Raw genomic sequence first — 12538 nt, 5'->3', positions numbered from 1 at the left:
GTATGAGTATGGACTGACTCTGTACTTCTCCGCTGCTGTGTCTCTCTCATCTCACTACTGCTGCGAGCTCATTGCAGAGCCATCAAGCCATTGCAGCGGCAGAGGGGATACGAAGCTGTCACTGTGGAAATATATGCAACACTCTATCCATGTATCTATGTTTCGAACCACTTCTTGCAATCCCTGGCTGTATCACCCGTCCAACAGCTCACCGTGGCATACCCCACTGCCTTGCCGATCTCGTGAGCATCAAGCTCAGAACTTATCCCTCGTCAACCCCATAGTCGACCGATCGTCCTTCTCCTCCGAGTACCCATCCGCGCTGTCCCATCCAGTAGGGGATCGCGCCACCTTGACGCCCAGCTGCTGTTGCCTGTCCTGCATGTATATCGAAGTGTGCTGGTCCTGCTAATCAGCTTCCCACCTCCAGGATGCTCAAGAGACATCAGACTTACGTCGGTAGGACTTGGCGGCGTATACTGAACGTGCTGAAGGTGGAAATCCGGTTCCTGCCCGTTAGCTACAGCTCAGATGAGGACCAGAGAGGAACATACGGGAGAAGGCGACGATCGCGAGCGATGAGGACCTGAGTGGGATATGCCACCTTGAGGATCGGAGCGGTGTGTATCGTTTGCGGTCGAGCTGACTGGGGCATGGATGCGGAGATTGAGGGTGATGAGCAGCCCAATCGAGTAGATTTTGGTCTGCAGCACGCTGTACTGGGTCAGCGCCAGTCTCATCAAAGCAGACGGAAAAGGCTGCCGACTCACACGAATGCCAGAGCAACCTCAAACTGGCGATTCCAAGCGATGATGCAGATCACGGCGCTGTCCAGTCAGCTTACCGCCAGAGATAAGTTATGCGTCGAGCTACTTACTTGATAAAAGCTGGGGTCTGGGACTCGAAGCAGCGGCTGACATTTGAGCTGAGATCCCAGAGATCGGGGACAGGTACTCACGTGATGACACGTCGGAATCGCGATTCCGCCTGGGTATGCGCAAAGCCAGCCTTGACACGCTGGAGACCGTACACGATGATGGTCATGATGACGAAGTCGGTCAAGATGATCAAGCTCAACTGGGTCATTAGCAATGTACCCTGGAAGATGCACTGATGAGGGTCAGCTTACCCAGGTGTACACGAGTTTACTGATTGTCTAGGCACGTCAGCGCGCTTGCTCCCGAAAGAGAGGTTAAGGTACTGACCGGACTGCTGACCGTGTCCGTAGTGATGTGTTTGAAGTTGACCACAAAGTAGTTGAGAGAGATACTGCCTATGGCGGCTGTACCGAGACTGATCTATCAGCGACGTTCATCCTATCGAGACCGGTTCATGGAGGATGGAAAAGCATGAGGATATCGTACTCACGTAACAGGGGTGATGAGGAGAGCAGGCCACCAGTGCGCGTAAAGCCTACATGCTCGATCGATGTATACCATCTGCGGTGTCAGCTCTGCCATCTCGGCCAGCGTATGAGGGAGCTGACTTGGACGAGGAGGATGGTTGCAATCTCGAGGGACATGTACCGGACCAGCCCTGAAGATCAGCTTTGCCTTAAAACGACAAGACCTGTTAGACTCACAGACAGACTCGGTAAAGGGCAAGTAGATACCGAAACCCCATACAAAGAGATGAGCCATCCATATTATAATTCTGTTGGATCAGCTCAGAGGTCAAGGCTGCGACCACTGATCGACCAAGAGACAGACTCACAGTACACTTGCGGCTGTCGTAGCAAGTACTGCCAGTAACTGTCTATTAGCTGGATGTCCTTGACGATCTCTCTGAAGACTCACTGTCAGACCGACAATGTGCTTGCGATCTCGTCGGACGAAGTGCCAATACGTCGCCATTTGGCATATCACCACACCCATCAGCAAGCTATCCAGATAGCCACTGTCCTTGTCAGCTCTGTCTCCGTCGGCAAGTGAATACGAATCGCTCACCTGATATAGAAAGGCATGAGATGCAGCCCCTTGTCTTTCCCCAAGATCTGAGCTGCTATGGCCTCAAGAAGAGCATCCTGACCCGAAATGACCGACATCTTGCTGGTAGAAGAGGAGCCGGATACAGCGCCCTTGGACAGTGAGGATGGTTACGGGCAGGGTGAGCTGAGTGAGAGAAGCGGTATGTTCAACTGAGGATGCCGATGCGAGACCCAGTGAGTCCGAGCTTACACCAAGTACCGTCTCAATCGGAAAAAGTTCTACACATACGCATAATGTATACCCCAGAATCGAGGACTGCGCTAATGTTGAGGCTGTAACTGACGCCCCCGGGGTAGATGACAATCTTATTCTCCGATAGATCGATACGCCCTGTTACGCCCTGGTGCGCCTGCTGAACAGCATAGGAGGCCCGAGCGCGATGCATTTTGGATTACGTGGGCGGTGCAGATGCTCGGCGCCGGACCACCGCTTCGGGCAAAGGTTCGAGGGGGTAAATTCGAAACGCAGAGGGGAAGTTAGGTTGAGGGTTTGGGGTGATAGATAGACAAGCGAGTGAGGCAGTTTTCCACTTAGAGTGGGCGTACATCGGCGTCAAGAGTCACACGAGCTCTCCAGCAGCTGGTGCAGCCGGTCCTATAAACGTGGAGAGAGGGGGAAGCGAAGAGGAAGAGAAGGAAAAGGAAAAGGTCGATCACTTTAATTTGCCACGCCACCGGGTCCGAAAACCTCTGAAATGCGAGGAATGTGGTGACTACCTGGGCGTCCCTTCCGTGCCTGAATCGGCTCATCGACAGCCACGGTCAGTCACTCAGCTTTATACCAAGAGGCTGACCTAGGCTGACCACTGGCTGACCGTAAGAGCGCAACCGGGGCTTGGTTGTAGATAAGATGACGATCTGTGACTGGCGCGCATTGAGGATCGGCTCCTGTCATGCCAGTATCAGCGTGGCGAAGCGTCCGCCCTAAAAGCTCCGCTGAGCAGGCTCTGACCAGTCGATGATCCCGACACGTTTGCTGGCGATCTAGATCTTGAGGGGCTCATTTGGCAACCTTGGGCGCCTCACTACTCCGCCCCGCCGTACCAAAGGCTCTTCAGAGCTCAAAGCGCACTTCGGGTCCGTGCCGGCTGCAGCTAACATTCGGGACGGTCTCGCTCATCGACATGCTCTCCCCACTTCTCTGTAGGGATCTGCTTGTACACTTGTGGTCGCATTGTCCCCTACCTTCAGTCTCGCGCATACAGCAGGGACAACATCATCTTGCAATTGCCACTCAGGTGAGCTGCCCGGCGATCTTGCATGATCCTCTTTGCCACCGGCAGCCCGCATAGCCGTCGAGTCGCTCCGCATGCAGAGTCCCGCAGCAGCCCGCCACCTGTCTCGTGGCCAATGATAGCTGAAGGCCGGATGTTTCGGGGGGTTTCGCATGGGCCCGCTGCACTATGCGAGACATCAAGCATCAAGACGAGTGCGAGATGACAAAGCAGCATACCTCATGACGTAAAAACGTGTTGCGGGTGGCGGCAACTGCTTGATTAGCACGTTTTAAGCATCCTCCTCCATCCACAACCACGCACCACCTCCACCTCGAGATCTTATCAGATGCTGATCGACACTATCGCTGACGATCAACGGCTATATCGGGACCGCGGTGTCCAACTTTTGCATACCTTTTGCGCTATCGCTCGGAACATCCGCTTCGTCACGCCGGAGTTCGCTTGAGGGAGGATGAGACAGCGGCCACCCATCGGTCTCGCTTGTGCTGGCGAGCACGCCGGCGGCAGAGAGCGGGGCTCTCTCCGGGGCCGGGGGATATCTAGTGGATATCTTCAGGTGGTGGCCGCTCACTAGTGCAGGCACTGCTACTACTGGTGATATTTCGGGCTCGACGCGTTTGTTTTCGGTGATCTTCCCGCATGGTGTCGGGGATCAGATCTGATCTCTGCAGGATGTACTTGGTGACAGGCGTTGGGGGGGAAGGATGGGGAAAAGGTATAAAGGTCGAGCATCAGCAAGAGCTTTCCCCTCACTCATTCCACTCATCCCACTCACACCCCATCTCACCACTCCCACCACCATCACCAATCGCCACTATGCTTTCCATATCCACCGCCTTCCTCGTCCTAGCCTCTATGGCGCTCGCCTCCCCCGTTCCCACTCAGGAGCGCGGTATCACCACCATGCACGAGGGTCGGGCGCGTCTCTCCTTTGCGGAGCGCGCCGATATCCTCGGTCTCTCGCTCGACGACCTCATCAGCCAAGATCGCCAAAACGTCCTGGCCAAGTACAGGCAGAACGTCAACCTCGTCAAGGTGAGCACATGTCACGATCACAGCTGACGACAGGCTGCTCTCGCTGCCGGTGAAGACCTCACTAGCGGCCTCCTCGGTACTGTTTCCGGCCTGCTCGGCAAGCGCGCTGGCTCCGCCGCCACCATCAAGCTTACGGACGTCGTCTCTGGCAACGTCGACGAGCTTTACTATGGGCCTCTCAACATGGGTACACCGGCTCAGACCATCCAGTTCGACTTTGACACGTGAGTACTAGCTTTGGATACAGCTGACAATCAGTGGATCTGCCGATCTCTGGACACCCATCCAGAACTCGGACGCATACAATGACGGTACACACTTCAACACTGCCGCTTCTTCGACCTACAAGAACACCACCCAGCCCTTCCATGACGAGTGTACGTCGCATCTTCTTTCAGCTTTGGTCTCTGCTGATCTTCAGACGGATCGGGCAGCGTCGACGGGTCTCTCGGTATCGAGACTGTTCGGTTCGGCGGGTTGACCTCCACCTCGCAGTACTTTGGCGCCGCCACACACGTAAGTCTTCCGCTGGTACCTTTGCGACTCTAGCTGACGTCTATCAGGTATCATCTTCATTCAACAACAACCCCGCCACCGGACTCTGCGGTCTCGCCTACAAGTCCATCGCCTCCACTCGCCAGAACCCCCTCCACGTCAACCTCCAGGCACAGGGCCAGCTCGCCGCCGCCAAGTTCGGCTTCCGGCTCACTCGGGGCACTTCTACCGGCGCCGAGCTCACCATGGGCGGTATCGCTTCCGACTACGCTAGCGCCTCCTTCAAGACCACCCCTGTCACGTCCAAGACATACTGGGAGGTCGGGACCAACGGTATGAGCGTCAAGAACACCGTCACCGGCTCGAGCTTCCCCGCTGCGATCGACACTGGAACTACCGTAAGTATTGGCTGGATTGGACACTTGGGGCTGCGCTGATCGTCAGCTCGTCTACATCCCCACCTCCGCCGCCAGTGCCTTCTACGCCGCCATCCCCAACTCCAAGAGCAACGGTGACGGCTCATACGACTACCCCTGCAGCTTCACCGGCCCCGTCGGTATCTCCTTCCCCAATGCCGGCAACCTCAACTTCAACATTGCCGACCTCAACCTCGGCAAGACCAGCTCCACCATGTGCCGAGGTGCCGTCCAGGGCATGGACGTCCAGGATGCCAACGGGAACAACTTTGCCATCGTCGGGGACGTCTTCATTAAGAGCTACTACACCGTCTTTGAGTAAGTGCTTTCAGGTCGGGACAGTAGGGTCTGGCTGACTTTTTAGCTTCAGCGCCAACACTGTCGGCTTTGCTGCAGCATAAGGCGGTACATCAGCGGGAGGCGCAGGTGCTTGTCAAATTTAGCGGTGGAGACTCAAGTCGTCTTGGGGTGTAAAGGGCCAAGAAATGTAGAATCAAGAAGTAGAATCAAGAAATTTCATCAGAGCATGCAGTTCAAGTAGGACATTTATCGCATTGATCATTCTCAGCTACCCTCATCTACCCGTTGCTAGAGCCTGGAAGTAGCGCTCAGCCCCCTCTGGCGCCTGCCTGGCAAGATTGGACTGAGCTTACTGGTCATCGTCGTCAGGTACAACTACACATTCCTCACACGGAGTAACCGGCGCCACCGGAGCGGTCGCCCGTGCCCAGATGCCTCTAAATCCCTCATGTCTTCCTTCGTAGCTCTTAGCTCACAACGAGGCTGCACAGCTTACGCTCACTAGCTTGATGATGGGACAGGAAGCCGCATGGGAGATGCACCGCTGCAAGTGTAATAAACAGGGAACAAGCCGCTGCTTCCCCTCGTCTCCATCGTGAACTGGATCTCGACCTCGCAAATCGGCCTACATCGGCACACTCGACACGATGCTCCTTCTCATACGATACCTCCTCGGTCTACTGCCCCTCATCAGATCGACGCCAAACAACTCTCGCGTCACCAATGAGACAGTCAGCTCTGGCGGAATCTCGCTCAACGCGTCGGCAAACATCACCGACCTTCTCACCCGCTGAGGCGTTCCAGGCGCCGTCATCGCGTATGTCTCGCCTGGGAAGGAGGAGGTAGTGAGCTTTGGTCAAAGAGACGTGCTAGGAGGTGCGGTGACAAACGAGGTGGGTCGATATCCGAGCGAGCCGTTCAGAGCTGCTTTGGTTCGGACGCATGAGGTAGAGCTGACGAGGCAGACGTACTTTGCCATAGCCTCGAATACCAAGCTCTTCACTGCGGTGGCACTCAGTCTCATGATTGAGGATGGCACAAAGCTGCCCAACGGCCAGCTATTGGAGGTCACTAGCTCGATGAAGGATGTAGTCCCTGGCTGGGCCATGGAGAACGCTACAGCTGGCAACGAGATTACTCTTCGCGATGTCATGTGTGAGCTATTCTTCTCTTCCACTCATATTATCCCTCTGATCTTTCACCTGGTTGCGATGTTAGATACTAAGCTGACTCCACAGCCATGCGCTCGGGTCTACCCCAGCACATCCTCGCAATAACACCTTCCGACAGCCCTACCACCGCCGCTGGCCGAACCCCTTTCCTCACCCAGAACGTCCCGAGCGGTCAGAACGGCACGTACCAGTACTCGAACCACAACTATGAGATTCTCGCCTCTATTCCTACTTACCTGCTCAACGTGTCTATCGAGACGTACGTCCAGGACCGGATCTTCACGCCGCTGGGGATGGGCGCGACGCGTAATGCCTCCTTCGCGGGAACGAAGGAGCGATCGATGGGCTACCTGCGGAGTGCGCCAAACGTCACAGCGTGTGCGGCATTACTCGCTGGGGGAGGCAACATCACGGATCTGTCGTGCCTCGGCAGGCCCGAGGCGTTTGACTTTTGGACGGAGGGGACGAATGGGGGATTCTACGGGGGTGCGGGAATCAATCTGCGGGGTGTAGACATGGTAAGTCTCCTCGCTAGTGAGCAGGTCTACGCTGACTACCAGATAAAATGGGCGAAAGAGCTGATGAAGCCCTCGGTCCTCCCCTCCGCCGCCGTCAACCGTCTCAAGACCCTCGTCCCCGCTGCCAACACCGACGCACCTACCAATTCCTCCTCCCTCGTCGAGACGATCGCCTACCAAGCCGGCCTCATCTCGCAATGGTATCGAGGACATAAGATCTACATCCACGATGGCGCGCTTCCTGGTTCCAACTCGTACTTTGCCTGGTCGCCCGATAGCGGTGTCGGAGTGTTAGTCGCGGCCAATGAGGACCCGTACTCGGTCTACATCAACAACGTCATTGTCAATACCGTGCTGGATGATCTCCTGGGACTTGCGCCGATAGACTGGGAGACGCGGTTCATAGAGGGTTTCTTAGGGAGCGGAGGAAGTATCAGCCCAAGTGGGGCGATGGCCGGCTCGATCCCAACCACCGGCTCCACCTCAAATACAACCACCTCCGCAATCGCTCGTCGTCCAGCTCCGGAAGGATACGCCAATACCACATTCATTGACAGGGCCTACGGCAACCTTACTCTCCTCCCTCTCAACCTCTCCTCGCCCGCTTCCTACCTCTCCGCTTGCATCCCTGCCTCCTACTTTCTCAACGCCATCGCCGTCCCTCTTTCCCTCAACCTCACCGCCCCCACCTACTACGCGGCGTACAACCATTCCATCGTTTCCCATTTCATCTTTACGCACTTTGACGGACCGCTGTACAATTACACCACACTGTTCGTGCGGGATCGGCTGGACGCTATGGGGCGGGTGGACGGGCTGACGGCCAAGGTGTACGCGATGGGGTCGGCGGTGTTTGCGGAAGGGGGAGTAGGGATGTTTGGGAATTTTGCTTTGCCGGCTGCGGGATTGGCGCTGGATCCGGTCGAGGTGGATGTGAAGGACAAGGCGACGGCGTTCTTCGGGAGGGTCTGAGAGGACGCTGGCGGTATCAGCGTATAATGGGTGGGTACAGGGGCACAGCATCAGAAAAGCGGGTCAGCATGCCGAGTTGGAGTGTGTAGCCAAATATAATCAGCTGTAATGTATCGATACATGCCTGTGCCCATCTATCGCTCCCTCTCCCTACCTTTCCTCTCTCCTTTGTGCACTTCTGAGCTCTCTTCACATGGCTCCACCCGCTACGCAATCACCTCACTCCGCTTACCCAGCACCTCCGCCTCCTTTGCCCCTTCTTCCAACACAATACTATCCACCTTATCCTCATTAATCACCGTCTCTTCCTTCCCCTCCATCTTCCTGTGCGCTGGTATGAACGCCCCATAGTACCTCGGCGCCACAAACCCAAAGAGCACGATACTGACCCCCAGGAGCGAGAGGATGAAGCCGGCAACCATCATGGGATCGTATCGTAGCGTGTGGAATTCGGGGAAGGCGAAGGAGAAGATGATGGCGAGGATGGGGCCGGAGATGTAGCGGAGGAGGAAAGGCATGAAGAAGGGGATGCGCCAGTTGGGCTTTTGGCCGACAATGACATTGAGGTCGCGTCGTAGTTGGTTACCCTGGGGATCAGCAGTGCTCTGACTGATAAAGAGTGTTACAGAGGTGAACATATGGCTTGGGCGAAGGGAGGGGACGTTTGGGGAATTAGGGAGACTCACTGAGTAGAAAGCCAGATAGTAGAACTTGGCCAGATACTTGTTTGCCCTAAACGCCTTCGGCGCGCCCGCCTGCGCCACCTCCGTCATTTTCGCCATCAACACCGCTACCACCGACCCCAACACCCAGATCCCAATGCCCACGCCCGCGCCTATACCCGGCGAGTCCGTTGTATGCGCCACCACGATCCCGACGAGCTGTCCGCCGAGGTATCCCGAATTGTACACCGCAAAGGCAGGCGTGCCGGTCTGGTCGATGATATCCGAGTACCGGTATACGCTGGTGGAGGTGACGCATTCGGCCCAGACGACAAAGATGAGCATGACATTGTTGATCCACCGGTCGATCCCGTCCAGCAGGTAGTATCCGAATTGGGTGCAATAAGGGATGCACATGAGGAACGAGAGGAGGGTGAGGAAGGTGACGATGGTGGGGCGAGAGTACTTGACGCCACCGTCGACGAGGAGAGTGGCGACCACGTCGAGCATGACAAAGGCGGACGAAAAGCCGAGGACGATGAGCGTGAAGAAGAGGAGGAAGGCCCAAAAGTTCTGGCCGGGCATCTGGAGGACGGCCTCGGGGAGAGTGAGGAATCCGACGACGAATGCACCGAGTCGGACCCCGTCGGTCGGCCAGCGGCGTAGGAACCCGACGACGCCAAAGACCGCAAAGGCGGCAAAGTTCTCAAAGAGGACGTTGGAACCGCAGATGAGGACCGCGTCCATGACCGCGTTGGAGTGCTTTTGGTTGTATGAGGCGTATCTGGGGATCAGTCTCCGGACATATCAAGTGAGGCAAGTCGAGACTCACGAGGTAAAGTAGCCGAATCCGACACCGGTGGAGAAGAAGACCTGACCGACGGCTGTTTGCCAGACTTGACCCTGGGCGAGCTGGTCGCTGCGCCATGTAGCCCAGACGAGCCGTACACCCGCACCGGCGTTATCGAGGAGTAGCGCGCGGATGACAAAGATGATAGTCGTGACCTAGACGTCAGCTACGCCTCAGAAACAAAGCTCTGACTCACGATTGGCAGACCCATCGTAAAGTACACCACCCTGCCCGTCATCCCCACTCCCCTGAAAATCGAGAACCAGATGAGGAACCAGATGAACGCGCTCCATCCCAGCGTCTCCCCGATGATTCCCATCGCCGGATACTGCGTATACGCCGCCACACTGTTCCCTCCCGCCGTCAAGGACCCCATAATCGGCGCGGGGTTCGCCACAACATCGTCGTTGTAAAACGCGTCGATCCGCCCGTCCCACGGTAATGGGCTGATGAACGAGTTCCGGAAGTAGTTCATGATCCACGCGAGGTTGACCGTAAAGTACTGGCAGACGATGAAGGAGACGAAGACGGGTCCCATGCCCACGCCGCGGAGCCGGTGGTTGATGTTATTGAAGGCGATGACGGATCCGCCGCGGTATGCCTGACCTATAGCGATTTCGATGATAAGGACGGGGATGGCGATGAGGATGATGGCGAGTAGGTAGGGGACGAACCATTGGAGACCGTAGTTGTTGTACAGGACGGAGGGATACCGGATGAGGTTCCCTTGCCCCGCGCACCCTCCCATGGCGGCGAGGAGGAACGCGGCGCGGGAGGGCCATTGGTCTCGTCCATCCGCGGATTTGGCGGGCGGAGGGGCAAAAGAATTGCCTACGGCGGAGAGCTTTGCCCTCGCTGGCAAGGCGAGCCAGGCAGAGAAGCGGCGGCGCTGTGTAGCTAACATGATCAGAGATGGTCAAACAGCAAAGGGAAGACGGCGTACCCGCTGAAGGTTTTGGTCGATCCCAGCGACGCTTTCGGACCCCCGAAAGGCGACACATCGCGTCACCGCCATCTCGCCCCTTTGTCGGACAGATACGAGGAGGAGCATGCTTGGCGACAGTGCTCAGTAGGGGTAACACGAGAGCAAGAGATGAAAAGTTAATGCCCAGTCAACTTGGCTCAGGAACAATCTTTACGTCACTCCGCTTTTGGGGTGAGGTGAACACGTGGCCGGCTATCGATTAGATAGCAGCTGCTGTAGCAGGACGTGGATATCTCTAGGAAGTCATGAGTATTGATCAGATAGTAGGATGGGAGCAAAGTACACAGTCGCCAGGTCGCTGGGCTTAGCCTGGCAGTCAGCAGGGTGTCAGGAGGCAAATACATAGATCACGAGAGGACCTCGCTGGCGACTGGTCCAGCTTCCGGCCCGGTTTCGGCCGAACTAAGGCCGAACGGTGACGAGCCGCATCTCAGCGCTCTCAGCGCCTCCGCTTGATCGTCAACCTCTCTCCACCTTGACGAAAGTAAGTCCTGTATTCGAAGCACAGGGCAGTGGCTCCGTGGATATCAGCCAGGCGATACTCAGCGTCGATGACTTTCAGAAGCGATAGAGCCCGAGCTGACCCGCAGTGGTCTACTGGAAACACCAGGTCCCGCCCCATTTCACCGACCACACGTACGCCACAAAGCACGGCGTCGCGCTCGACCTCCGTATCTTCCCTTCCCAGACCCCCTCCTCCACTCCCGCTCCTTGGGTCCTCTACACTCACGGCGGCGCCTTTGCAGCAGGCAAGCACTACCTCCCCAACGCATGGGTCGTCCCCGGCTTCCGCTCGCGTGGCGTACACGTCGTCAGCGTCGCGTACCGGCTCATACCGCACGTAGATCTTCAGGGGTCGCTGGATGACTGCGTGGACGCCTGGAAGTGGTGTAGGGAGAATCTACCCGCTTTGCTAGGAGAAGAGGCGGTGGACGTGGAGAAGTGCATCGTAGCGGGGGAGAGCGCAGGAGGGACGCTCTGTACGCTCCTCGGCCATGTCCTCAACCCACCGCCCAAAGTGGTCGTCGACATATACGGTCTCGTCGATTCTACGGAGGTCCGGGAACGGTCAGCGGTGGACCATCAGCCTCTTACGGAAGGCTGGTCTGAGGAAGAAGTAGCGGACGTCATCAAGCGCGCGGATCCGGCCGAGGCGATCACGGTCTGCCCCTTCCAATTCGACATCCCCGTCGAGGAGATCAGGGCGCAGTGGGGTGTACCAGAGTATGAGTACACCCGGCGGCAGGTGTTTCAGTACGAGATCAAAAAGTACCTCCGGACAAAGGACCTCTTGTTTGACGTGATGTACCGCTTGACGGGGCAGGAGGGAGCGGAGGAGAAGGAGCGCAAGTTGAAGGCATTGTCGGCGTACTGGATGCTGGAGGGGAAAAAGACGTACCCACCGACGTACTTTCTGCACGGAAGGGCGGACCCGGTCGTTCTCGTCGGGCAGGCGGAGCGGATGGCGCAGAGGCTCAGGGAGATGGGCGTACCGGTGGGAGAGTCGTATGAGCCAGGAGAGGCGCATGAGTTCGATAACAAGTACACTGTGCGTTAAGTACGGGATGAGCTGACTTCCAGGGTCCCGACGTCAGGGGATGGGACGAGTACATCTTGCCGATACTCGACTTTGTCGATGAGTACGCAAAGTAGTGGATATACAAGATTATCACTGGCCAGCATACATGACTTCTATGCGCTCATGACTGCGCGTTCTACTCCCAGCTTCGTCGTCTGGAACATTGGCGCCACGCGGATAGAACCTCGATCGAGGATCTGCCTTCCTCTTTGGACTCCATTTGAACAATCGATCTGACGAGATCGGCAGCTATTGTTGGGACTGCTGGCGAGGGCATCAGAGCATAAGAGAGATACCGATCTTGCAATAAGATCAAGATCTCGCTTGGA

General features: G+C 56.7%; 5 protein-coding genes across 5 annotated transcripts; 3 read left to right on the top strand and 2 right to left on the bottom strand.

Moving 5' to 3' along the window:
• Nucleotides 1–255: 255 nt before the first annotated feature.
• On the bottom strand, nucleotides 256–2044 carry MKK02DRAFT_39322 (uncharacterized protein; the record flags this gene model as incomplete). Its single annotated transcript, XM_053090537.1, has 14 exons — nucleotides 256–405; nucleotides 456–509; nucleotides 555–714; nucleotides 771–827; nucleotides 878–913; nucleotides 959–1077; nucleotides 1130–1156; nucleotides 1206–1293; nucleotides 1369–1439; nucleotides 1487–1536; nucleotides 1583–1653; nucleotides 1714–1751; nucleotides 1797–1896; nucleotides 1947–2044. The coding sequence occupies 14 exons, from the start codon at nucleotides 2042–2044 to the stop codon at nucleotides 256–258; spliced, it is 1119 nt and encodes a 372-aa protein (XP_052943118.1).
• A 2036-nt stretch (nucleotides 2045–4080) lies between these two features.
• Nucleotides 4081–5572, top strand: MKK02DRAFT_34930 (aspartic protease; the record flags this gene model as incomplete). Its single annotated transcript, XM_053089040.1, has 7 exons — nucleotides 4081–4260; nucleotides 4294–4484; nucleotides 4519–4637; nucleotides 4682–4776; nucleotides 4824–5153; nucleotides 5200–5489; nucleotides 5536–5572. 7 exons carry the CDS (start codon nucleotides 4081–4083, stop codon nucleotides 5570–5572), a joined length of 1242 nt encoding a protein of 413 aa, XP_052943117.1.
• Nucleotides 5573–6118: 546 nt separating this feature from the next.
• On the top strand, nucleotides 6119–8133 carry MKK02DRAFT_39320 (beta-lactamase/transpeptidase-like protein; the record flags this gene model as incomplete). Its single annotated transcript, XM_053090536.1, has 4 exons — nucleotides 6119–6202; nucleotides 6437–6626; nucleotides 6710–7161; nucleotides 7204–8133. 4 exons carry the CDS (start codon nucleotides 6119–6121, stop codon nucleotides 8131–8133), a joined length of 1656 nt encoding a protein of 551 aa, XP_052943116.1.
• A 189-nt stretch (nucleotides 8134–8322) lies between these two features.
• On the bottom strand, nucleotides 8323–10549 carry MKK02DRAFT_29189 (uncharacterized protein; the record flags this gene model as incomplete). The annotated part of the gene is made up of 5 exons (XM_053087741.1): nucleotides 8323–8339; nucleotides 8366–8720; nucleotides 8820–9579; nucleotides 9628–9800; nucleotides 9842–10549. The coding sequence occupies 5 exons, from the start codon at nucleotides 10547–10549 to the stop codon at nucleotides 8323–8325; spliced, it is 2013 nt and encodes a 670-aa protein (XP_052943115.1).
• Nucleotides 10550–10875: 326 nt separating this feature from the next.
• Nucleotides 10876–12283, top strand: MKK02DRAFT_39318 (Alpha/Beta hydrolase protein; the record flags this gene model as incomplete). The annotated part of the gene is made up of 3 exons (XM_053090535.1): nucleotides 10876–10909; nucleotides 11221–12179; nucleotides 12212–12283. 3 exons carry the CDS (start codon nucleotides 10876–10878, stop codon nucleotides 12281–12283), a joined length of 1065 nt encoding a protein of 354 aa, XP_052943114.1.
• Nucleotides 12284–12538: the final 255 nt, after the last annotated feature.

This window comes from Dioszegia hungarica (genome assembly GCF_025882075.1).
Source record: "Dioszegia hungarica strain PDD-24b-2 chromosome Unknown MKK02contig_19, whole genome shotgun sequence".
In the NCBI taxonomy this organism is placed as follows: domain Eukaryota; kingdom Fungi; phylum Basidiomycota; class Tremellomycetes; order Tremellales; family Bulleribasidiaceae; genus Dioszegia; species Dioszegia hungarica.
This window is presented reverse-complemented; position numbering and strand designations above follow the sequence as displayed.